Source organism: Epinephelus fuscoguttatus, linkage group LG19 (genome assembly GCF_011397635.1).
Source record: "Epinephelus fuscoguttatus linkage group LG19, E.fuscoguttatus.final_Chr_v1".
Lineage (NCBI taxonomy): Eukaryota > Metazoa > Chordata > Actinopteri > Perciformes > Serranidae > Epinephelus > Epinephelus fuscoguttatus.
Genome location: NC_064770.1, coordinates 12,096,719 through 12,122,044, shown reverse-complemented (window position 1 = coordinate 12,122,044; position 25,326 = coordinate 12,096,719). Strand labels below are relative to the sequence as shown.

Genomic DNA, 25,326 nt, shown 5'->3' with positions numbered 1-25,326 from the left:
AGCCTCCCAAATAATCCACATGTCCTCAGGGCATTCGAGTGTCTGATTTCAAGGGTCACCTCCTTCTAACTCCACATTTCAGGACCATGCATTTGGTCTGGAAATGTAGAAGCTCACTAGGACTGTCCCTCTCCAACAGCTCCTCTGAATCTGGTGGTTCACCCACTAGCCTTCAGCCCTCTGAAGGACACGCTTAAGAATGCATCTTCAGGCTGCATTCACACTACAAGCGACACGGCAACAGAGCGCCCAGCTACATTATCGCTTAGTCGCCATTGAAGAAATGTCAGCAATGTGCTGTTCGTTAGTTTGTAGCTTCATGTCACCAGCTTCCACTGTCGCTCATAGTGTGAATGCAGCATTAGAAGGAGGTGGTCTCTCATCACTGTCCAAAGAAAACCATGTATCTCCAAATTTGGTGATTTTTAATTTTTCAGATAATCTAAAGATAGTGTTTTAATGGGTTATCAGTAATTCTCAACATCAATACATTATAAAAAAAAAAAAAAAGATGGATTATTGAGCCATGACAAGTCGATGTTTTGGAGATACTTGATTTTCACATGAAAGTGATGACATGTGACTTCTGTGCAATATTTTTAGACTTGAGATGATCAGTCGATTAATCGTTTAGTAGATTGACAGAAAATTAATTGACAACTATTCGGATTAATTGTTGGTTACAACCTCCCCAGTGTGAAGATGTATTGCCGTTGTAAACTGGACATCTTTGTGTATAGGACAAAGAATATATATATATATTTGATGACGTTACCAAGGACATTTTCTGACATTGTATAGACCGAACGATTAATCACGAAAATGGTCTGCAGTTTCACAGAATGAAAATAATCATTAATAGTTGAAGACATATATATTATTTAGGATATCAGTGGTTTGCATTGCAGTCGGTCAAAGATTGAATCTAGAGCATAGGAAGCATGGAATAATAGTAGATAGCGTACTCAGATACGCAGATGATTTAGTTCTCTCTGTCCATGTATGGCTGGCAAAATGATCAAATCACCAATCTCTACAAGCCCTAGTGTACTCCTTCAACATTTAGTGTGTGTACATGTGTAACATTCACTGTTTTTAGGCAGCAAGTTTAAACTACATGTTCTCATTATGTCTCTTTGTTCTCTCAGGTTCCCACAATGCCTCGCTCCTACAGAGAGAGAGAGAGGGACAGGGAACGGGAGCGTCTGAGGCGAGAGAGTGAAACCGAAGAGGAGGAGGAGAGAGAGAGGGTTCTGGGTGAAGTAAGCGACGGCGAGGAGAGTGATGACACTGCTTACGACCGGAGGCATGCCATGCTACCGAGCGACTTGCCGTGATCGGATTTTATCACCAAAAAGCTTTCCCATCGATTAGTTTCCGTTTTATAACAGCTTTTGAGGTCCACAGTGGATTTCTGGCTGGTTACATTGCTACTTCTGCTCTTGATTAACAGAACTGTTGGATGTGTGATTTGAGCTCACTTTGAGCTTAATATGCATAGATACTACAACATCAACACATTCCTTAGACAGGCCCTTAAAACCAGGCCTGAGACGTTTGCTCTTTGGTTTCTTGCAAAAGAGAGCTTAAATGGAGAGTTGTTTCCCTCGTTTACTAATGTCTCCATCACTGTCTTGACTTCATAACCAAATTTAAAATGCTCCTGCATGTCTGAACTTCCTTATATTTGCCTGATAAGAGAGAAATTTGCTCTCTCTATGAGAAAAGTATCTTGGTGTTATCAGCCTTTAAACGCACAACCACAAGTTTATAGTTGTTCCTTTACCCTCGCTCAACTCCTCCCTTCTCTTCTACTTTTATTTCCCTGGCAGGAAGTGAAAATTATTCAACTTAAAAGGAATAGTTTACCATTTTGAGAGCGACGCTTGTCTCTTTTCTTGCATAGTCACATTATACTTAAATGTTGCACTCATGTCTGAGTAAATCCACCTGCCAGCACCTTTAAAGCTCACTAATTGACATAGTAAAATTTGTAATCCATACTAAAAGATTTTACGAGCCAGACTATTCCTTGGCTGGGTGCGCTAAATTCACGAAGTCTCCACTGGTTTACTGCCAACTGGTCCCAGTTGAGAAATAGTCCAGGACGCAAAGTCCATAAAGCCCCAGCTTGTCAGTATTACACTTTGTTTTTAGTGTGGACTAATGACACAAAACACACCGTGTTAATTAATGGGATGGGCACGAGCACTTGAGTGCTCGCCTTGGACGTCAGTATTTGTTCTTACAGAGTAATCGTCGCCCAACTCCCCACATGTAAACATGGTTTTTATATTGTTTTTTTACCCTTTAAAATGGGTAAAATCTTCATTGTAGAGCTTTGTACAGTGTATTGCTCCACTCAGTGCCTCCTTGCCCCACTGTCGCTGCCGCTCTGCTGTCATGAGCCTACTGCAACGGGAGCGTGAGCTCTGCACTGGGGCATAGTCCATGAGAATCTGCCCATATACACACAGGAACGGGACTGTTAGCATCACATGGCTAACATTACCTAATGTAATGTTGGTTATTTTATTTTTCTTATGTTAACATGTAATGAATGGGTAAATATGCCAACTGAAGCCTCGTTGTTAATTAATTGATTTCTAAATTTATTTCTTTTACGTTATTGGCAAACTGACATTCCTATTCTTACGATGGACTTTTTTGTGAGTACTTGAGTACTCGCTAATAATTTAATGTGAGTACTAATATTAAAGTTACTCAAAATTCCCATCCCTATTAACTAGTAAGCTTTAAAGGTGCAGGCAGGCAGATTTTTTTAAACTTTGGACAGAGCCAGGCTAGCTTGTCTTCCTGTTACCAGTCTTGATGCTAAGCTAAGCTAACTGGCTACTGGCTGTAGCTTCACATTTACCACACAGACATTAACTCCCAAAATGTCAAACCATTCCTTTAAATAACCTCTAGAATACCAACAGTTTTATGTAAATGAAAGAAGCACACAACTAGCAGCCGTAATTTTTATAATTCTCTACCATCTTGCATCTCTTTACTTTTCCATCCTCGGTGCTCTTCTTGCACATCACCTCCCACCTTGATGTTAATATTGTCTATATTATGTATGGTTTGTATTTTCTTGTTGTGGTCTGGTGTCTGAAACGATGAGTAATAGGCAAGATGCTGTTTTAATTTTGTTGTATGTTTAAATTGACTCGTCTCACGTATCATTCTTCATTGCTGTAAAATAACGCCATCAGTCTCTTCCTCGCCCACTGAATTGCCTTTCATTTTAAATTTAAGTTCATCAACTGCCTCCCTACATCCTCAAGTCTTAACTCAGAGACACAGGTCCAGGTCTTGTGTATATTGTATGTAATAAAAACTTAGAGGTTTATTTAAAATAACTGCAGTTCTTGTCTGATTTCTCTGCCGCTTAAGTAACTTTGTACAATCTGTGGAGGGATTTGCAGTCGAAAGGGGACACGCGTCAGTGTTTGGTGACTAAAGACGCAGGAACAATCCTGTAGACAAAGATATTACTGGATGTAAAAGTTGCAACAGACACACATGGACACGTTACACGCACACACATTGATGAGACAAAGACACACAGAGATACCAACACACTTAATCCTCTCAAAGAAGAGTTAGAGATGGGCGAGGCAGGAGAGAGTGAGGGATGGGAGAGGAATCGGAGGGCGGCAGATGGCCAGAAAGACGTCAATCCTTTTCATTCTTCCCAGACAGCATAAGGGCACTGTGGGTAATTGCAAGCAGGACTGACGTTGGCTTCGGGTCCGTGCACGTCACAGAGGAGAGCTGAGTTCTGTGGAGGGAAAAGGTGAAATGCTGTAGGTCACCAGAAAATCAGTTGAAATCTGACAGTGTGTTGAGGTTTGTCTGGAAATACGAGAATTTCAGTTCATTCATTCATTTGTGATGATGTTCGTGGTTGATGGTGTCTGTGGAATGGAGCACTAATCTGTCCTGTAGCATGAGAGAAAGCTCCAACACATGACATGAGGATATCACACCATCTGAGGCGACAAGGGGGTCAGGAATTTAATCACTGCAGCCATCGTCATCGAGAGGAGAGTGTGTGCGTGCGTGTGTGGGCTGGGGGTTATGAGGAGCATCATCTGCTCCAAACTCGGTCTGTTTTCTTTACTTTAGCTCAACTCAAACATATTCTAGAGTCTTTCGTTATCATCTTTGCCAAACAATGAAAATTTGAGGTGTTAATTATCTCAGTTTTTAGACATTTCCATCCCTGAAGTTTAACTGAACTCACAAAGGATTCATTTACGGGACCTCAAGCTAAATAAGTCACAGATAAACACAAAACTGAGATGAAGAAACTTACTTTGAAATGTTGTAATATGCTCAAACATAACATGGAAAAAATGTGTTAAAAACTGGAAACAGGATAACTTTTTTAGCGCATCTATGAAGGCTTTTTTTCATTTTAGTCATTTCAGTTTAAATATAGCTTGAATAACTATTGTTTGTAGGATTACAGAGGAGCTATTCCCATTTTCAAAACTCATACATGTTATTCCTATAATCTGAGACGGTCCAAATAGTCTTTCCCAAACCCCAAAACAAGAGTGCTAAAACTCAAATCTGTGATGTCAGGGTTTGCAGTCTGGAGCTGCTCCGTAGACAATGAATTAAGATGTTGACACTGAGAGCTCCAGGAGGAATGTTCTGAGTATATGGGCACATTTTCTGTTTCAGAACTGAGAACACCACAATACATTCAAGCTACTTTGGGTATAACAAAGAAAACAAACATTCTGTGGGTCCACAAAATCAGTCTCCTATTCACTGTCTATGGAGCAGCTCCGGACTTTATACTCTGTGACATCACAAGTTTGAGACTTCTGTGGATTCTGTCTTTGAGAGAGTAGCTTATTGTCACAAATATTAATTGAACTTTCCTAGGCCATGGAAATAACATATTGGAATACTTTATTTAGGTGATGTTCCCTTTTAAGGTAGAACCAGGTTAAAATAAGTTCCAAGCTGCTCAACAATCTGATTAATCAATTAATGGTTTGGTTGATTAAATATTTGAAAATAGTAAAAATATATACAATTTGAGATGCTGGAACCATCAAATACTTGATATTTCTACTTTAATGATTAATCAATTATCAAAATAGTCGCCTTTCTCTTGATTAAAGGTATGCAGGTTTGTCAGTTACAGTTTGTAAAGACGCTCCTCAACAAAAGTGAAAGTAAAAGCCGATCCCAGATTCACTCTCATTTGGCATCATGCCTCGCTATATTTGTGGGGGGTTTTCTGCTGTGCCTTTTGGCAGCTGGTTGTTACCTTTTACAAAACCCGACCTCACCTGAGCACTGTGGGGATACACACCCATAAACGTCCTGAACACAGAAAATAAGAAGAAAATGGAGCAAAGTCTGAGCAGAAAAATTCACCGCCACACACTTCTAGTGTCTCATAAGTGATAGTTAAGAGGACTGTATTAACTGACTGTGTTAACTGTATGAGTCTATATATTGTTTTTTAAAAAAATCCTGCGTGATGTAGCTTTAACTAATGGATTAATAGTTTCAACACTAGATTAAATACGTTAAAGACAAATAACTAAGTAACAAGCTTAAGAGCTGTTTTCAGTTTAAGTCTTCAGTTAGAGTTAAATCCACTAAAAAATAAAGTATTGAATAGCAATAGTATTTTTTAACAGAATAGTACTGGCTTGATGTGAAACATCTGATGCAATCACATGAGAAGTTTGATCTGCTACCAGTTTGGTACAATAAGTCAAGAATAATTATTTTTGTGGATCGCATGGAATGAAAACAGAATAACTTAAGTCATCTGGATCATATGGCAAAGATGAATATTATCATTTCAAGAGGAAAAATGTTGCGTATGGTTACTCTGAAGTCTTTCATGTACCATTAGTGTAAATTAAATCCAGTGGCTGCAGGAGTGAGACAGATGTCCCGGTTTTAAAACACACAGTCTGACATCTAGAGGCAGGATCACTCATCACATGCAGCACAGTGCAACATGCACACGTACACAATCTGTACCACACTATAGCTTTTCTCTTCGTAATACTGAGATGTGCAGCCTCCAGTGTGCATCACCCTTGCTCTAATAATACTGTATGAATGCCTTGTGATGCTTTTAAAACGTTGTTTACATTTGAGCACACATCATCGCATTCTCCGTGAGTCACTGCACAGCGAGTCATGTGGAAGGAATTCAGAAATCCATGACATGAGTGACTGAATATGATCTTTATTAAATAGTAAGACTCATATATGTACATATACACAGCCACGTCTGTCCTCGCAATATACGCAGGTTACACAACATTCGCACAGTCTAAACAACTTAGAAAAGTATCTTATGTTACCACTACGTTTTGAGAGTATAATTCTATACAGAAAAACGTTAAACATTCGCCTTCTTTGGGCTTAAAAAATGATTCTTAATGACTACAGACAACTTGAAGTCATGTCAATTACAATGAATGGAAATGGTGACAAACACATTCTCATTATCTTCCACATACTCATATTAATGACAAGATATGGCTAAATAAACATCATCCACATCATGATTACCTCAAAGGTCTTTAGTTTTGCTGGAATCTGTGAACATATTGTTTGTATTCAGGAGGAAAGGGATCAAATGGTGTCAATAACATGGATAAAATATTTGACCATGATATATACATTTGTAATAACAGTACATGTTATATCATAATATACAAACATTTCTAGAACTTCAATTGAGAAATTGTTTGAAGATAAATTTGAATGAAACACCTATAAAAGGAAGATGCTTCATCACAGTCGTATAGTAATGTATTTTCATATCTCCCACCTCTGTTAGGAACAATACAGTGATATTAAAGATAACCCTGATATTAAAAATGAAATTTTGATATCATGTTAATAATACGTGTATGATCACATTGTGTAAACAATCCACCACCTCTTAAATATTTCTTCCATTCCCGTTTTGTCTCCCTCCTGCAAATCATGTTGCTTTTCTCTATCCATTAAGTGTAATTGCTCTTTTTGTACAATTTTGTACAGTTATACAAACTCTCCACCTCTGTACACTCGTATTTAGAGTGTAATTCATTTGCCCAAGAATAGACAAAACGCACAACAAATACAATTAAAGATGATAGCATCATTATTAGTGGTAGTATTTACACATTTTCTACAGATATTAGGTTAATAGTGTGAACTCTTTAGGCCATGATAATCATTTAGTGAAAATTTGATTTCGTGCCACCCCTAGAGCAGACACACGGACAGCATTAAGAGGGATTACTTCACAAGACTGGTCTCAGAAGTATCCGTGCAATTTTGGAAAAATTGAGCAATGAACTCTTGTCACAGCTGGAATTCATTGTAGGCAACATTTCCGTCAAATAACTGACCATTTTTAACAAAATAAAAGCTTATATTTGGCAAAGTTATGCCCTGCTTTTTGTGGGAGCTCTCAAAGTATCCGAGCAGCAATGAGGGCTCTGATGGAAGAAATGACCCCCTCCTAATAAACATATACATTAACATTAGTTCTTAGTGAAATCAGAAATATGAAGACTTGACACATAAGGAGGAGGTGGGGGTGGTGGAGGGAGTTGGCAGAAGCATATAAAAATAACCAAGAGGTGCAAAAGGCTGCGCATGAATGTGATTTGGTGTTAATAGTCAGCTGGTAGCCAAATAGCCAATGACTGAGCCACTGATTGTGAATCAGCTGATGGAAACTGCAGACTTTTTATAGCCACCTCTCAAACAAACAGAGGAGAAATGTTTATTATTAATGTTAAATAACACATCTACTCTGTGTGGTGTGAGACAGAGAGCTAAGTGAGGGCGAAGGTCTCATCGACGTGATGACAAAACCGTGGAAGGTTAAAGTACCACCACTGTCGGACCATCAGAGTACAGTGTTGCTCCAGTCACTGTAGAAATGTCAGCTGGCTTTGAGCTATACTGTCTCTGACCTGATGTCAGCTTTCTCCACACACCTCTCCAGGCTGTATCAATTACACTGCTGTGTGTAACATGCAAACTGGATTTGAACCAGCTACATGAACTCTGTCTGCACCGCCGGCAGCCGATGAGCGATCTCTTTGTTGTCAACGTCAGCACGAGATTACAGAACCGCATTTCTGCCATAACTCTGACGAGTACAGGGCATCAACACCTGCAACACTCACTGTACATTTAGCTCCTACAGTGTGTAAACAGCAGCGGTTAGTGCCACTGCGGTTCACTTAACACCATCAGATAAATGTGCAGTGAACAGATTTCTTGCATGCAACACTTCAGTCAGTCACATTACTGCAACAGTGACATCAGTAAACAGTCATTACATGGATTACACAACTGATGTCCCTGTTTGTAGATTATATTGACTTTTGGTGATGTAATGTCCTTTTCACATTTGAGATTTTTGCAGACAGGCACCACAAAGGTTATTTAACAACACTTTGCTCTGTTTTAAAGACATTTCCAGGTACCTCAAATATTCTACTATCCAGCCAGGATAAAACATGTTCCATCTGCTGCGCAGTAAGGAAGATTTTTAAACTGCCTTTCAAGTAACGACTCTTTTGTTTAGCCAAACAAAGGCAGTGGCTGGAGGCGTCACTAACTCAATTTATTTGACAGGTCCATAATTTCTTAATCACTTCTTATTAATTCTCTAGATCGTTTCTTTGCAAGGAGTGTTCAGTATTGATTATATGGGCTTAAAAACAGTGTTCTGTGGGCACTCTCCAGCAAATACATTCCAATGACTTGCCATTGTAACCGAGATAGTGTTTTAGTCAGCATACAGCAGTAAAACTGAACAGTTTGAAGAAATGTTACAACTGTCCATAGACGAGCCCAAATCTATAAGTAGAGAGTTTCCAATAATAAATGTACAACAAACTGGGTTTAAATCAAAGTTTTCTTTCAGTGAAATACCAATTTACATTGTAGTTTCCAGGAAATTTACCAGGAAACTATTAGGTAAATTATGGACCCATGAAAGGAGTCATTACATGGAACTTTTATAACCAGGTTAATCTTATTTTTCTTGCCTCCCTGATAAAATTGTAGGCCACCCTTAAAAAATAATTGGCAGCCAATATTACCGTCTTTAATAGCTGTGCTCATTTTTTAAGCTACCCTAATGGTGTCTCATGAAACAAGACAATCTAAGGCATCCATTGGTGCCAACCGTGTCGACTGAGCTTGTCGGGAAGGAGGCGTAATGCTACAGACTTCAGGTACCTGAATGAAAATGGGTTGTATGGGTACCCACGAGTCTCCCCTAAACCTCAGAAGGCGTGTCCTCAGTAAATGTTTTGTTCCTTACAATCAATGTGCTCCTTTGAATTAAAGCAGTATGTTTCCTTTTTAAGGAAAAGGACAACCAGCCTATTGCCGAACATGTACAGATAGATAAAACATTATAACAGGATTGTTGTGTGACTCAAAATGTAAACTGTGCTGGTTTTAGTCCCTGCACATCAGCTAATTACTGCCATTCCATAACTCTCCATATTGACATAGTTTTAGCCTTGACAGCGTTGAAATTCATTTATGGCTTTTGGTTTTACTGTCCCACCCCCAAGATTTTCAGTGGCCCATCTGGCCACCCCTTTGAAAAAATTTTGGGGACACTACTGGCAGCAGGTAGAATGTTTTTTTTAATTGAGCTGGATAGAGGATAACGCCTGGACATGTCTTTAACACAGCAGTAAATTTTGTCTAATGACCTGCAGAGTTTTTATTTATTTATTAAGAAAATAGATTCTTGCTGTAAATCAATGAGTCAAATATTATCATGCAAAAACATGCAAAAGTCACAAAAGTAACAAAGTAGAGCTTATATCAGTCCAAGTCTCCTGTATCATTCTACCAGAATCTTTCCATCGTTGCACTCTCTTCTTCTTTAAGTGAGGCAGCATTACATGTCCGCCCTGCTCTCTGTCAAACCTGAGTGACCAGAGGTTCTTTGAGGTAAAAGTTTATCCCTCTCTGATAACCAGCTTCCTGTCCGGCACAAAGTCCTGCTAGGATAGTCCCATTGAGCGGTGGGCAGATACCCCTGCTGTCCTGCCCATACAAGGGCACATAATCTCCCATGTGTTCATGCCCCTCGTCATCTCCTTCCTCATCTTCCCCCTCTTCATCGTCCTCTTTGTCCCAGAGTGATGTGGCGACATGGTTGTACTCTGTCGTGTCCTCACACTCCATCTCACGGTGGTAGAAATAGCTGAAGTTGGACACAATGACAGGCACAGGCAGAGAAATGGTGAGCACGCCGGCGATGGCGCACATGGAGCCCACCAGCTTCCCCCCGACCGTCTCCGGGTACATGTCCCCATAGCCGACTGTTGTCATGGATACCACAGCCCACCAGAATGCCTCAGGGATGCTGGTGAACGACGTGTTAGGACTGTCCACCTCTGCAAAGTAGACGGCACTAGAAAAGAGTATGACTCCAATGAAGAGGAAGAAGATGAGCAGGGCCAGCTCTCTGAGGCTGGCCTTCAGTGTCTGGCCCAGGATCTGGAGGCCCTTGGAGTGACGAGAGAGCTTGAAGATCCTGAAGACCCTCACCAGCCTGATGACCCTGATGAGTGCCAGAGACACGGACGGCTGCGCGTCTTTGTCCTTGGTCAGCTCCGTGCCCAGGGTGACAAAATAGGGAATGATGGCGAAGAAGTCGATGGTGTTCATCACGTCTTTGAAGAAGTGCACCTTGCTCGGAGCACAGGTGAAGCGCACGATGAGCTCAAAGGAGAACCAGATGATGCAGACCGTCTCTACGATGAAGAAGGGATCCTGGAAGGTAGTCAAGCCAGGTGGGACCGAGATGGTTTCGTTGGCTATAGTGGGGTGAGGTATGGTGACGGATTGCTGTAAAACAAAGGATGAAGGAAAAGTGGTTACAGTTGCATTCAAAGATTAAAGATATCAAAGCAGACCACGTATATTCTACCATCTGCTGTTTATCAAACATGAGCTGGAAGGAGACATGAGAATAAGGGGAAAGGTAAGTCTATAATAAATATCACCATGGAGACAATGTTCACAGGAGAGTAAACAGTGAGGAAACAAGGACAGAGGATAAGTGAGAAGTAGCGATTATTCCGAAAGTTTGCACTCAGCATATTTAGAGTATGACACCTGTTATCAGGATCTGATCAAGCCTGTGAGATCAGTGATACGGTGCTAACTTTTCTCTCCTCTCCATTTTCACTCCACCGGCTTTATTTTTCCTCGCCGACTTTTATATAAATCAGTTTTTCTATATTTAAACGCACACAAAAAAACATTAAGTTCATATGACGCTGGGTCGCGTTACACCCCAGACATCGGCATGGCCGGAGCATCTGACACTTCATTTAACATGGTTGCTTGTTTTTTTCTGGGAAGTAGATGTGGGTTTGAAATGGCTGGGCATTAATGTCTTTCAGCAAGTTAGATAGAGTTACTCTGAGCTCCTGGTGGCCTTGCACACATATTGTCCCCAGAACTACAAGTATTCATTTAGATGTTTATATGTTTCTCTCTCACCGTTAGCCTCGTGTCTTCATGTGTCTTTACACCAACCAAACTGTTTGTCATATTTTCAAAGTGAAGACTAACACAGCTCAGATCAGGTTGGCTGCATATTTTTGCATGTGATGAGTGCAAAGTAGCCATTAAGATCATTAGTTCTTACTTCGTAGAGGTTTTGAGATCTCCACCTCGAGATTAAAAGTCAAGTGTGTAGGATTTAGGGGGATATAATAGCAGAAATTGCAGCCTATATAATATTCATACTAAGTTTTCATTAGTTTATGAACACCTTAAAATAAGAATCTCTATGTTTATCGATACCTTAGAATGAGCTGTTTACTACATCTACATATGGATACATACAGTCCTCTTCCACGAAGCTCACCATGTTCTATGGTTGCCGATTACGGACAATTCATACTGACCCATGATGGAGCCATTTGTGTTTTCGCCTCAACCAACATAGTTCTCTTACATCCTCCTGGCACAGGGAAAATTTTTCAGCTCTGCAGTCGCACCGCTAGATGCCACTGAATTCTACACACTGGACCTTTAAAAGAGCTTTACAACTATTTTCTATGTAAATGTATAATGGCGTAATGGCATCCGGAGCAGAGAGTGAAGTCATGCTCCCTTTGGTGTGTTGTAATCCAAGCCTCGCTGTTCTTTGATAGCCAGTCTGGCTGCACATGCATGTTAGTGCATGTGAGTCCCTGTGTATGTGTCCCACTGGCTAGCAAGTGCTAATCATCACCACTCTGTACTGCGCTCATATGGCGGTAACCACCATCATGGTTGGCATGGTGGTGGCAGTGCAGAAACATAACACACACACTCTGGGGAATCTGTCAGCACTGTTGCTGTTGTTAACACTGTTCACGCTGTTAGCACTGTTAGCTCTGAATGTCGTACAGAGCACCTTAAAAAATCACATCAGCCTTATCTTTCCTTTGTGTTTAGCACTTACTAGCAAATGTTAGCATCCTAACCACTGACTGTATAGAAAGAAGGACGACACATCGCCACATACTCCCACTGTAGAAAAATGAAGCCTATATATCCCAGATATGGCTGCTGCCATCTTGCGCTAGTGACGTCATTTGGAGCCAGAGTCTGCACAGTAGTGATTTCTGCTGTATCAAGTTCCTGTCCATAAACCCATCCGACCAATCACGAGCAGGGCCACTGAATGCCAGCACACTGATTGGCTTTCATTGCTGTCAATGATGATGTCACGTCCTCTTTTTGTAATATCAAATTACTTATAAAATTTCGGAAGTTAGAATTTCAGATCAGAAAAACGAACACTTGAACATGAAGCAATGTGATAAGAACTACCTAAAATGAAACCATCTTTGGGGAAAAATTGTTGTCCACTTTTATATACATTCTATGATGTTAACACATTGAACTATTGTAATATGGTTTACATGGTAAACGATAAACCTGCTAAAAAATCAGCATGTTTGCATTCTCAAGTTAGCATTTAGCTCAAAGCACCAAAGTGCCCCAATACAGCCTGCTGCAAGGCTGTGGACACTTAATCTAACTGTTTTTTTAGATACTTTGGGCAAAAACAATATCTCATTAACCTCTACGGGTTGACGGCAGAAATCAAATTAGTCAATATGTCAAAAGCTGTCCCAATAGTTTTCTGTGGTTTAAAGCATATAACTTGTCTTAGAGAACCACCAACATGCATGCAACAGAATCTAACAAAACTAATCTGGTTGGCTGGATTTTCACCACCATCTGATGAGTGAGTGATTGCGTGGGGACGGCTTTGCATGCAGGTTTGGTTTTGTTTATGTAGCGTTCTAAAAGTGTCAAATGCTCCGATCACATGAGCATATCTCTCTATCTATGTATGGGAGAAACGGAGCAGTGCTGGTGGTGATGGGGGAATGTAAATCCAACGAGTTGCTGCCGCGGTGTCACTTCTGCTGCCCTTACCTCCAGAATGCGCCTCTCGTCTCCAGGCTACAGGAGCAAGTGCGAGGCTAATTTGATTTTAGCGGTCGTCATCAGAAAAGTTGATCTGCGAGCCTCATTTCCATGCTGTTTTCAGTGTGTAGCCTATGAGTCATAGCGTTTATTAATACAGACGTGCGTTTATGTGTTGATGTGCTCTTAGGGTTGTCCTTCTATATATAGCCCTTTAGATCTCCAGGGGGTAACGTGAGACAAGCTCATCTTCTTTCCTTCCCTTCACACTAGCTTCTTTACCTCTAACTCCTTCCACTCTCTCTCTCTCTTCTCAGTACTTTAGATGTATCCACTCCACCTGAATGTGTTTCTTGGCTCTGGCAGACGTCCCTGAGTGGCCATATCATCTCTACAATGTAAACCACCATCCAGCCTGCTGCTCTGTCTGCTCTCGTCTTTCCTTACTCTGGTTTTTCCACCAGCGGTTTAACTGCCCTCCTCATCTCCTTCATTCCTTCCCATCAATTTGAGTGGATCAGATTTAACGACAAGTCCAAAATAATCTCAGGAAACCTCGCCCTCGCCTTCTCCTCTCCATCGGCTGCCTTTGCTTTCCCTTCCCTCGATCTTTGATGTTTCTAATCATCTGTCAGTTTTACTTTCCATTTTCCCCTCAGTGTTGAGAGATCAACATGTTTCCACCTCGTGCTTCAAGAGCTGGTTTATGTTTGGCAAAGTGACACCTGTCAGCACATGTTGTCCTTCTACGTTCAACTCATCAGTCCCTCACAGTGTTAACCTCTGTTCTTTTTGCACCCTGTCAGCTACCTCCACTGATCTGGTTGTTTCCATACAAAACCTCCATCTGCAGCCTTGTGAATCCTTCTCTGTGTCAGTGCCATGTATGTATCCTCACCTCCCTCTGTTCCTTCTCCAACCTGAACTCAGGCAGAGTCTCGAGGCAGAAGATAAGAATGGAGATCACGATGACCATGACACTAATGATGGCGATGATCCGAGCTCCACTGGAGGACTCCGGATACTCAAACAGCATCCAGAGGCGACGCTGCAATTCATTGGTGGGTAAGGGCCTCTCCTCCTCTTTGGGGAATCCTTCATCCGCTTTGTAGTGGTCGATGATCTCTTCTCCGAGCTCATAGAAGCGCAGCTCCTCCAGGAACATGTCCAGAGGAACATTGGCAGGCCTCCGCAGCCTCCCGCCTGACTGGTAGAAGTACAGGATGGCGTCGAAGCAGACACGGCTTCTATCCAGGAAGAGTTCATTCCGTGTAGGGTCAAAGTAGCGACTGCGACGCAGGGGGTCACCCAGCAGGGAGTCCGGGAACTGGGCGAGGGTGCGGAGCTGGGTCTCATAACGCATCCCCGACACGTTGATGACCAGACGTTCCTTCACAGCCCAGCCGTTCCTCATGTGACGACGGTTGTGTTTCTTTACCTCTCCATTGCTCTCCTTCTCCAACTTGTTTTGCTTGTCTTTAGTCTTTTTTTCTACATCGTCGACATCCTCAGCTTTCTGTTTGTCTTTTGTCTGCCCTCCTCCTTCTCTTCCTTTACCTCCTCCCTTGTCTTGATTATCCATCACTTAGGCTCTATTTCTTGACGTACTTTTCTTTCCTCTTCACTCTGGGTAGAAGAAATCAAGGTTAACATGGTAATGCAGAAACAACAGAACAGAAGAATTCCTCTCAAATCAGGTGTCCATTATTGAATGTATTCAAATTGCTTAGGTTTAATTTGTCCTTTTCTTATCTTGCCAAATTTATTAAAGAAAATCAAGATGAAAAGTTCAAATCTTGAACTTTCAATCACCAGGGATAATCGATGAAACCTGAATGGCACTGATACAATTTCTGTCCTGTCAGGTTAAGTCCGGTCAGTCATATGATCCTCATAAGAGAAGTCCAGCTGAGTAATGGGAAACTTACATGTTTATATCAGTTGGTTAAGCTATTGGAACTGCAGACTTGAAATGAGCCGGCACGTTAAACAAGGGGAATTCAAACCTTGTGGATTCAGATAATGTCTGAGATTCTGACGGACCAACAGAATCATTTCTCACTCAGGCTGGGACGTTTTACTGGACTGTACAGCAGCTTACAGTAGTAAAAACAATAAGATTGAAAAAAGCAAAAACATATACAATACACATTGAATGATGAGCACAAAACTACATTACTTATCAACAATATACTACAATATACAGTACTTATGACATAAGAAAATAAATACAGTAATATTTAATACTTTTTACTTCTACTTTTTAATAACATTGTTTTAATAGGTTATTAATATGAAAAAAATTGCCCCTTTTAAATTTAATTATGTCATTAATTCCAATTATCAGCAACACTGCCTCACCAAAAATACATTATCATTTTCCCCAAATATGTTTAAACTGACCATAAAATATTAATTGTATTTTTTATTTTCTCTGTAAATTCGGCTGAGCAACTTTCTGGACAACAAATGAAACGCATTTTGATAGAAATTACATTGATTTGTATCATGTTAAGAGTGAGTAGAAATGTGCTGCATTGCAAAAAATTAACCATATGTTTAACAACAAAGAATTTGTGTTCAAATGTTCCTAGTTTTTACACTACTTTGTAGATTTGTGCAATTTTTAAAATTGTTCTTTATGGTAAACACATCATGCAGACCCTCCATGCAAAGCCCTCTGTACATGCAGTCAGCTTCATGCTCATCACCAGTTTATCGCCATGTCCAGTTCACCCAGTAGAGACCTCCGAGACCCCGTCTGCCTGCCAGAGCTGCTGATTCAAACTAAGCACCCCTCCAGATAGTGACCATGACTCATACGGCACCTCCACCTCAGGGTGCCTTTTGGGCTGACCCTTTCCTTCCCACTGAGACAGTTTGTGTATCAATTCCCATCATCATGATGTCCAGACAACCCTCCAGACAACCCCTCCTCCTCCTTCTCCTCCTCCTCCCTGTTGTCCCACCTTCATGTGTCACGTTTGGGAGGGGAGGTGGCAGAGGGAGTAGTGTGGCTCCTTCAGGGGCTGCTGCTGCTTCGGCGTTAATCTGCCGCGCGGGTGAAGTTAAGATAGTTAAGCTTGTTTGTAGGTCACTGACAGTCTTCACTTACGCTATCTCTCACGCTCAGTGCGGCCCCGGGAATGCTGTCAGGCCGAAATTCAATCTTTGACCCTCTCCTCCTCCAAGAGCGCTGCTGCTGCTTCTCCCCACCTTTTCTCTGCCCCCAGCTACCCTTCTTGCCCGAAAATGTCAACCCTCTTAACCCTTCACCCTTTCTTAAACATACTGTGGAGGCCTACATGTTTTTCATACATGTGTGCACATGAACTTGCACACTCACATGGCAGAGGCCAATACTATTATGTTTATAAAAGGCAAAGTTGTGGTAGTGATGATCACGAGACTACAGATATGTGTACATTTAATGTGTTTTGTCACCAACTGCTTACTTTGCTGTCATCATCATCATCTATTTTAAATTAGGCTTACATTTGGTTATTTAATGTTTTGGCTTGTACAGAATTGTCAACAAATTTAAAACAGGCTGAATGAAACTCGACCTGCCGGTGCAGTCTGCATTTTAAATTAAATATAAATCTGGATGTCTGTGGTTATTTTAGACTCTTCATGAAGTCTGCACTCAAGCGTCTATGTGTGGCAATTTTTTTGTACAGTAACACTACAGTTCCCACAACAGGAAGCGCTTTGCAATTGTTGCCTTTAAATACTCTGAGTAAATTCCAGAATCATAAATGCAGTTTGGGGTAAATTAAACAGGAAATTGGACACTACCAAAGTCAGGTTTTTGGAGGCTATGGTGAATATGGTGATAGTGTGTCATTTGAAACACATTTGTGGAAACACATATATATGAAAGCCTTTTATTTTGATGCATGTGTTATGCTTTGCCCCACATATTTTTAGCCATGCTGTAAAAATAGCTCAAAGGATGCATTATTGTAAACTACCTTGGTCCAGACTTGAATATCTCAACAACTATTTGATGGATTGCCATTAAATTTTCTTCAGATATCCGTGATTGCAAGAGGGTGGATCCTACTGACTCTGGTGAACCCGTGATATTTTCTTCAGCACCATCAGCAGGTCAAAGCTTTCAGTTATTGTGTGAAATACTCCAACATCTATTGGATGGATTGGCACAAACCAGACGTTCATGTCGCCCTCTGAAAAAAATGTAATCACTTCCCTGACCCACTGACTTTTTATCTACTGCCATTATCTGGTTACAATTATTTTCCCCCAAATCCTTATATATCATCAAATTTAAGTAGGCTATATGAATATCAGAGGTGTTAGCATTTTTTGTACAAGTGCAGTCATAGTGGAAAGCAAATGTAAAATAAAGAATTATTAGCACTAGTAGTTTTATTTTACCCATCAATTGTTTTACTAAATAAAGTGTACAATTTGGTGACCTAGTTCCCCACTTTATTGACAGTTTTGGAGTGAACCTTGTGATTTCCGATGCTGCCACCAGCACCTGAATGCAGCAAAGCAAACCGCATGATTCAGTGGAACTTTGAACCTCACACACAAACTGCGCTGATCATTACAGGAAGTGGATGAACTGTAGAGACACTGACGTGCTGAGAAAAGTAAGTGTAAAAAAGGTAGAAAAATAATTAATTCTCGTCTCGTGCAGAGTCACAGGAAGCGCTGTTTGCCAGCAGCGCAGCTTTGCGGCGTTTTACGACTTACTTCCATCATCCTTATCATCATCATCATCACAGCCGAGATGTCCCCTCGATACCACAACAAAGTTGTCATCGTGACCGGAGGATCCAAAGGGATTGGCAGAGGGATTGTCAAAGTGTTTGGTAATTAATATTATTAATAATGTGGATTTGTTTGTGATCAGACAAAAAGTGGCGCACTGAGTATTTTGCGTCTTTTTCTTTTTAGTGGAGAATGGAGCCAAAGTGGTGTTTTGTGCAAGAGGAGGTTAGTGGTATTACTTTTACTCCACTTTTTCTATTAAATTGTGTATTAATTGAGGAATGTATCACCTCATGTCCATTTATCATCTGTTATGAACGATGTATTTGATTGATAAGACTTCAGGTGCACCTGTCAATGTCAGTGATGGAAGAAGTATTCAGATTTTTAACTTGAGTAAAAGAATAAATGCAGTGATCTTGAAGTACTCCATTACAAGTAAAAGTCTTGCATTTAAAATGTCACTGAAGTACAAAAGTACCAGTGAAGTGTGCTTAAAGTATAAAGAGTATATTATTTATTATGCAGGAACACAGCTTCCTCTCAAAGTGTTACATGACTAATTCATTCATACAATATTGTATTGTTGGTGTCATTACTTAATGAATAAGTTGTCAATGCATGGCAAATTTTAAGTACTTAATACACTAGTGTTTGTTTAATAGTAAAGCACTGCCTGAGATAAATGTAAAATGTTAAACCAATTAAAAGTATCTCAAGTTTGTACTTAGGCTATTTGAGTGAATATGTTTAGTTACTTTCCACCTCTGGTTATAACTCTGGTACATTCAATTCAATTCAATTTCAATTTTATTTATAAAGCCCAATATCACAAATCACAATTTGCCTCACAGGGCTTTACAGCATACGACATCCCTCTGTCCTTAAGACCCTCACAGCGGATAAGGAAAAACTCCCCAAAAAAAACCCTTTAACGGGGAAAAAAAACGGTAGAAACCTCAGGAAGAGCAACTGAGGAGGGATCCCTCTTCCAGGACGGACAGACGTGCAATAGATGTCGTACAGAACAGATCAGCATAATAAATTAACAGTAATCCATATGACACAGAGAGAGAGAGAGAGAGAGAGAGAGAGAGAGAGAGAGAGAGAGATGCAGGTAATGACAGTAGCTTACAACAACATTAATGAAAGTAATAATATTATAGTTATAGTTCTGGTTACTGCGGTACAATATGTTGAAAGTATGTATTAATACCTGGCAGTATACATGTGTGACAATAGTCATATGTGTATAATAACAGTAGAAGTATGACTAATGACTAATGATGGCAGCAGCAGCAGGAGGCATCTGGCGGGACCACGGCAGCAGCACAACCACACACGTCACGCTGTCCAGGCACCGCTGTGATATGAGTTAATCTGAGAGACAGTGGAGCACAAAGGCTCCGGAGAAGAAGCCGAGTTAGTGACATCCAGAATGGCCGGGTTAGCTAGATGCAGTAATAGGATACGAGAGAGAGAGAGAGAAGGAGAGAAGGGGCCCGGTGTATTATAGAGGGGTCCTCCGGCAGACTAGGCCTAAGTCAGCCTAACTAAGGGCTGGTACAGGACAAGCCTGAGCCAGCCCTAACTATAAGCTTTATCAAAGAGGAAAGTCTTAAGTCTAGTCTTAAATGTGGAGACGGTGTCTGCCTCCCGGACCGTAACAGGAAGATGATTCCACAGGAGAGGAGCCTGATAGCTAAAGGCTCTGGCTCCTGATCTACTTTGGAGACTTTAGGGACCACGAGTAACCCTGCGTTCTCAGAGCGCAGTGTTCTGGTGGGATAATATGGCACTATGAGCTCTCTAAGATATGACGGAGCTTGACCATTTAGAGCTTTATAAGTTAACAGTAGGATTTTAAATTCAATTCTGGATTTTACAGGGAGCCAGTGCAGAGAAGCTAAAACAGGAGAGATATGATCGCGTTTATTAGTTCCTGTTAGTACACGTGCTGCTGCATTCTGAATTAGCTGGAGAGTTTTTAAGGACTTACTAGAGCTACCTGATAATAGAGAGTTACAGTAATCCAGCCTTGAGGTAACAAAAGCGTGGACCAATTTTTCTGCATCTTTCCGGGTCAGGATAGGCCTAATTTTCGCAATATTACGCAGATGAAAAAATGCAGTCCGTGAGGTTTGCTTTAAATGAGAATTAAAAGACAAATCTTGATCAAATATTACTCCGAGGTTTCTTACGGTAGTGGCAGGGGCCAGAGCAATGCCATCTAGAGAAACTATGTCATCAGATAAAGAATCTCTGAGTTGTTTGGGGCCAAGAACAATAACTTCAGTTTTGTCTGAATTTAACATCAGGAAATTGGTGCTCATCCAAGTTTTTATGTCTTTAAGGCAATTATGGAGTTTAGTTAATTGATTGCTTTCTTCTGGCTTCATTGATAAATACAACTGAGTATCATCCGCATAACAATGGAAATTTATAGAGTGATTTCTAATGATGTTACCTAAAGGAAGCATATATAGAGTAAACAGGATTGGTCCGAGCACAGAACTCATGGAACTCCAAAACAAACTTTAGTACGTAAGGATGGTTCATTGCGAACGTCAACAAATTGAAAACGATCAGATAAATAAGATTTAAACCAGCTTAGTGCTGAACCTTTTAAGCCAATTAAGTGATCCAGTCTCTGCAGTAGAATTTGATGGTCAATTGTGTCAAATGCCGCACTAAGATCTAATAAAACAAGTACAGAGACGAGTCCTTTGTCTGAAGCAATCAGAAGGTCATTTGTAATTTTAACTAGAGCTGTCTCAGTGCTATGATGCACTCTAAATCCTGACTGATATTCCTCAAATAAATTATTATCCTGGAGAAAATCACACAGCTGGTCTGCGACTACTTTCTCAAGGATCTTTGACATAAAGGGAAGATTAGATATTGGTCTATAATTGGCTAACACCTCTGGATCCAGGGTGGGCTTTTTTAGTAGAGGTTTAATTACAGCTACCTTAAAAGACTGTGGTACATAGCCTGTTAATAAGGATATATTGATCATATCTAATATATGAGTGTTAACTAAAGGAAAGACCTCCTTAAGTAGCCTAGTTGGGATGGGGTCTAAGAGACACGTTGATGATTTGGATGAAGAAATCACTGCAGTCAATTCTTGAAGAGAAATTGGGGAGAAGCAATCTAAATATATATTAGATTTTACAGCTGTGTTTGAGGTTAGATAGGTACTATCTGAGGGCAGGAGGTCATGAATTTTGCCTCTAATAGTTAGAATTTTGTCATTAAAAAAGCTCATAAAATCATTACTGCTAAGGGCTAAGGGAATACAAGGCTCAATAGAGCTTTGACTCTCAGTCAGCCTGGCTACAGTGCTGAAAAGAAACCTGGGGTTGTTCTTATTGTCTTCTATTAGAGCTGAGTAATAGTTTGCTCTGGCATTGCGGAGGAAGTTTTGAGACTGTCTGTCCAGATTAAACGAGATTCTTCCAGTTTGGTTAATCGCCAATTCCTTTCAAATTTTCGCGATATTTGTTTTAACTTAGGGGTTTGACAGTTATACCAAGGAGCGAACTTTCTTTGCTTTTAACTTCTTTTAAGAGGAGCTACAGAGTCGAGCGTTGTTCGTAGCGAGCCTACGGTGCTATCAACAAAATGATCAATTCGTGAGAGTTTAAATTCGGCACGTGAAACCTCTGTTACTGAAGGTATTGGTATTGAATTTAACGACGAAGTAATCTTTTCCTTAAGTTTTGCGACAGCACTATCTGATAAACATCTAGTATAGTAACTGTTGCTGAGTGGCGTGTAATCGAGTAAAAAGAAATCAAAAGTAATCAGATAATGATCCGATAGCGAGGGATTCTGTGGAAAGACTTTTAGGTTATCAATTTCAATTCCATACGTCAGAACTAGATCGAGGGTATGGTTAAAACAATGAGTAGGTTCATGTACACCCTGACTGAAGCCAATGGAGTCTAATAATGAGATAAACGCGGTAGCCAAGGAGTCATTATCAACGTCGACATGAATGTTAAAATCGCCTACTTCTAACTTCATCTGATTTAAGAACTAAACTGGATAAAAACTCTGAGAATTCAGATAAAAATTCAGAATATGGGCCAGGAGCACGGTACACTATAACAAATAAAAGTGGCTGCGAGGTTTTCCAGGTCGGATGTAAAAGACTAAGAACGAGGCTTTCAAATGAATTATAATCTAGTTTAGGTTTAGGGCTGATTAACAGGCTAGAGTTAAAAATGGCTGCAACTCCCCCTCCTCGGCCGCTGCCTCGAGGAATGTGGGTATTATTATGACTGGGAGGAGTGGACTCATTTAGACTGACATATTCATCTGGACACAGCCAGGTTTCAGTGAGACTGAGTAAATCAACATGATTATCTGATATTAATTCGTTTACTAACACTGCTTTAGACGATAGAGACCTGATATTCAACAGTCCGCATTTAATTCTCCTGTTTTGTCTTTCTGTCACAGAAGAGGTTTTAATTTTTATGAGGTTGTTATGCACAACTCCTCTTTGTTTAATTTTAGATTTAGATAATTTAGGCGGTCGGGGGACAGACACCGTTTGTATAAAACTATTAAAACTATGGCTGGGTAACTGAACTAGAAGCTCAGAGAGGCGTTTAGGACTGCGTCTCCGAGTCCTGGTCTCAACTCTGGGTTGTCAGGGATTTAAATTACTAATAAAGTTTGCCAGGTTCCTAGAAATGAGAGCAGCTCCATCCAAAGTGGGATGAATGCCGTCTCTCCTAATAAGACCAGGTTTTCCCCAGAAAGTTTGCCAATTATTAACAAAACCCACATCGTTTGCTGGACACCACCTGGACAGCCAGCGGTTAAATGATGACATGCAGCTAAACATGTCATCACTGGTCAGATTTGGGAGGGGTCCAGAGAAAACTACGGAGTCCGACATCGTTTTTGCGTATTCACACACCGAAGCAATATTAATTTTAGTGACCTCCGATTGGCGTAACCGGGTGTCATTGCCGCCGACGTGAATAACAATCTTACTGAATCTACGTTAGCCAGCAGCTTTAAATTTGATTCAATGTCGCCCGCTCTGGCCCCAGGGATACATTTGACTATGGCCGCTGGTGTTGCTAACTTCACGTTTCTCAGAATAGAGCTGCCAATAACCAGAGTTTTATCCTCAGCGGGTGTGTCGTGTCGTGTGTACATAAATTTTATTGAGAGCCATTTAAACCTTAAATGTGAATAAACATTCCACCATGGTCACACCTGTATCACAGGTGCAGTGGGTGAGGCTCTGGAGGCGGAGTTAAACAAAGCAGGGCCAGGCTCATGCAAATTTGTCACATGCGACGTCTCCAAAGAGGATGACATCAAGGTAATGTGCAACTTTAGTGTTATTGTTCTGGTTATGGTGTACATAGATTTATAGTTCACTTATGAAGCGAACAGATGATCACAAGACCTGTGTGTGTGTGTGTGTGTGTGTGTGTGTGTGTGTGTTCTGTTTATCAGCTGATTTATCTCAAGACCAAAAGATTCAAAGATCCAAATGTCCAGTTAAAGCTAAAGATTTATTCTCCCCAGATAGTCAAAGTTTTTTTCCCTAATTCTCACCTGCTAAAACTGGCTTGCCTTCATTCTTGAATTTGTAAAACTTGCCATTTGGTTGACTACAACCAGTTCTGTGTTTGCCTGAGCTTCTTTTTGCTCTACTGGGTGAAGCACACGTGTTTTGTTAGAAGCTGGTTTCTTATCCAAAGGCAAATTGTGTGATTGTCTCCTCACAGAGGTTGATCGCAGTCACAGTGGAGCATTATGGACACATTGACTGCCTGGTCAACAACGCAGGGTGGCGTGAGTCTCACATTTCCTTCGTCCCTCCAGCAGGTGTTATGATGAAGTCATGAGGATGCTTTTGTCCTTAATTTATCTCCTTTTCTCTCGCCCTGTCTTCAGACCCGCCTCATAAACCCACTGATGACACCACAGCAGAGGAGTTCAGGGATCTGCTGAATCTGAACCTCGTCAGCTACTTCTTGGCTTCTAAAGTAATGTTTCCAACTTGTTTAAAACTTCTTCAAATGACAGATCATTGTAACTTTAATCACTACTGAATGCCTTCTCTCATTATTTAACATAGTTTTAAGTGGTGTCATTTATTTAGTTATTTTTAACAAATTTAGATTCAAAGATAAAGTGTCCAGTGCTGAACAAAGATGTGTATTTTTTATTGCTTAGGCTACATTTAGTTTGTCCTTTTTAGATCTAAAAAATTAATTGAAGGCAAAATAAAATTGATGATTAAAATTCAAAACTTGAACATTTGGGCATCAGGGATAATCAGTGGAGCCTGAATGGTACTGGTAAGACTAATGTCCTATCGGAAACCAAGGGTGCGTTCAGCCGCAATAAAACATAACAAAACATTAATTTAAATGGTGGTTCATTGAACACCCTGTTGGGTATGCAAGTGCACTGTCTTTTAATATGGCAGTGTTTATATATACGTTGCTGCCGATTGGGGTACACATCTGACACACCAACCAAACGAGAAAAAACTTAGCCTACCTCAAAGCCCGTTGCACACGTTTTGAGGAAACATATCGTTCAACCCAGAAGCCATAGAAAATAGTGCACGTGCATCGTTTTTTGTTTGGACGTGCCCCAGTTTTGTGACTGAAAACCTCACACACTTCAATTTGCGATCTGAATTTGTTATGTTCTTGAAATTGCAAACCTGATATGAGGCGGCACTTTTAAAGATGGGAATTCATCCCTCATGGATTTAGATAAATTACATTTTTTGTCAAATACTTAAGTGCTTTAAATTCATTACCAGAGTTCCAATACAAAGTATTTAGTAGCGATTTATTTCCACAATTAAAGGTACACTATGCAGAAATTATGGGTTACTTCAAACTTGGCCCCTCCTTCCTTGTAAGCTGCTATTGTAGTAACATGACATTTGTTGTAGTGGAAAACCAATACCATGCTAACCAATACTATGCTAACCACTGGCACCTTTCTGTCCGACAGAAAACAGGCCGACTCCAAGTCGCTCTCCTTCAGTGTTCACCAGAGAAATTGAAAGCCAACCTCAGATTTACACTCGTTTTACCATGAGCTTTGTCC

At 40.6% G+C, this 25,326-nt stretch overlaps 2 protein-coding genes across 4 annotated transcripts in view; one reads left to right on the top strand and one right to left on the bottom strand.

The window, feature by feature from the left end:
• hsd17b14 (hydroxysteroid (17-beta) dehydrogenase 14) overlaps positions 1-25,326 on the top strand; it is a 57,854-nt gene that overhangs the window by 29,380 nt on the left and 3,148 nt on the right. Inside the window, exons 10-14 of one of the 2 annotated variants that reach the window (XM_049562292.1) lie at positions 18,216-18,320; positions 18,406-18,444; positions 23,472-23,569; positions 23,982-24,048; positions 24,151-24,242. In XM_049562292.1, coding sequence (XP_049418249.1) covers positions 18,216-18,320; positions 18,406-18,444; positions 23,472-23,569; positions 23,982-24,048; positions 24,151-24,242 — 401 coding nt within the window. Of the gene's footprint in view, positions 1-1,148; positions 3,661-18,215; positions 18,321-18,405; positions 18,445-23,471; positions 23,570-23,981; positions 24,049-24,150; positions 24,243-25,326 lie in introns of those variants that run through there. The other variant, XM_049562291.1, reaches the window with a different exon arrangement.
• The window catches only part of kcna7 (potassium voltage-gated channel, shaker-related subfamily, member 7), a 25,132-nt gene continuing 6,031 nt past the window's right edge, over positions 6,226-25,326 (bottom strand). Inside the window, exons 1-3 of one of the 2 annotated variants that reach the window (XM_049562294.1) lie at positions 16,188-18,230; positions 14,375-15,102; positions 6,226-10,887 (exon numbers count right to left, since the gene is read on the bottom strand). In XM_049562294.1, coding sequence (XP_049418251.1) covers positions 9,955-10,887; positions 14,375-15,058 — 1,617 coding nt within the window. In that variant the 5' untranslated portion in view covers positions 15,059-15,102; positions 16,188-18,230 and the 3' untranslated portion in view covers positions 6,226-9,954. Of the gene's footprint in view, positions 10,888-14,374; positions 15,103-16,187; positions 18,231-25,326 lie in introns of those variants that run through there. The other variant, XM_049562295.1, reaches the window with a different exon arrangement.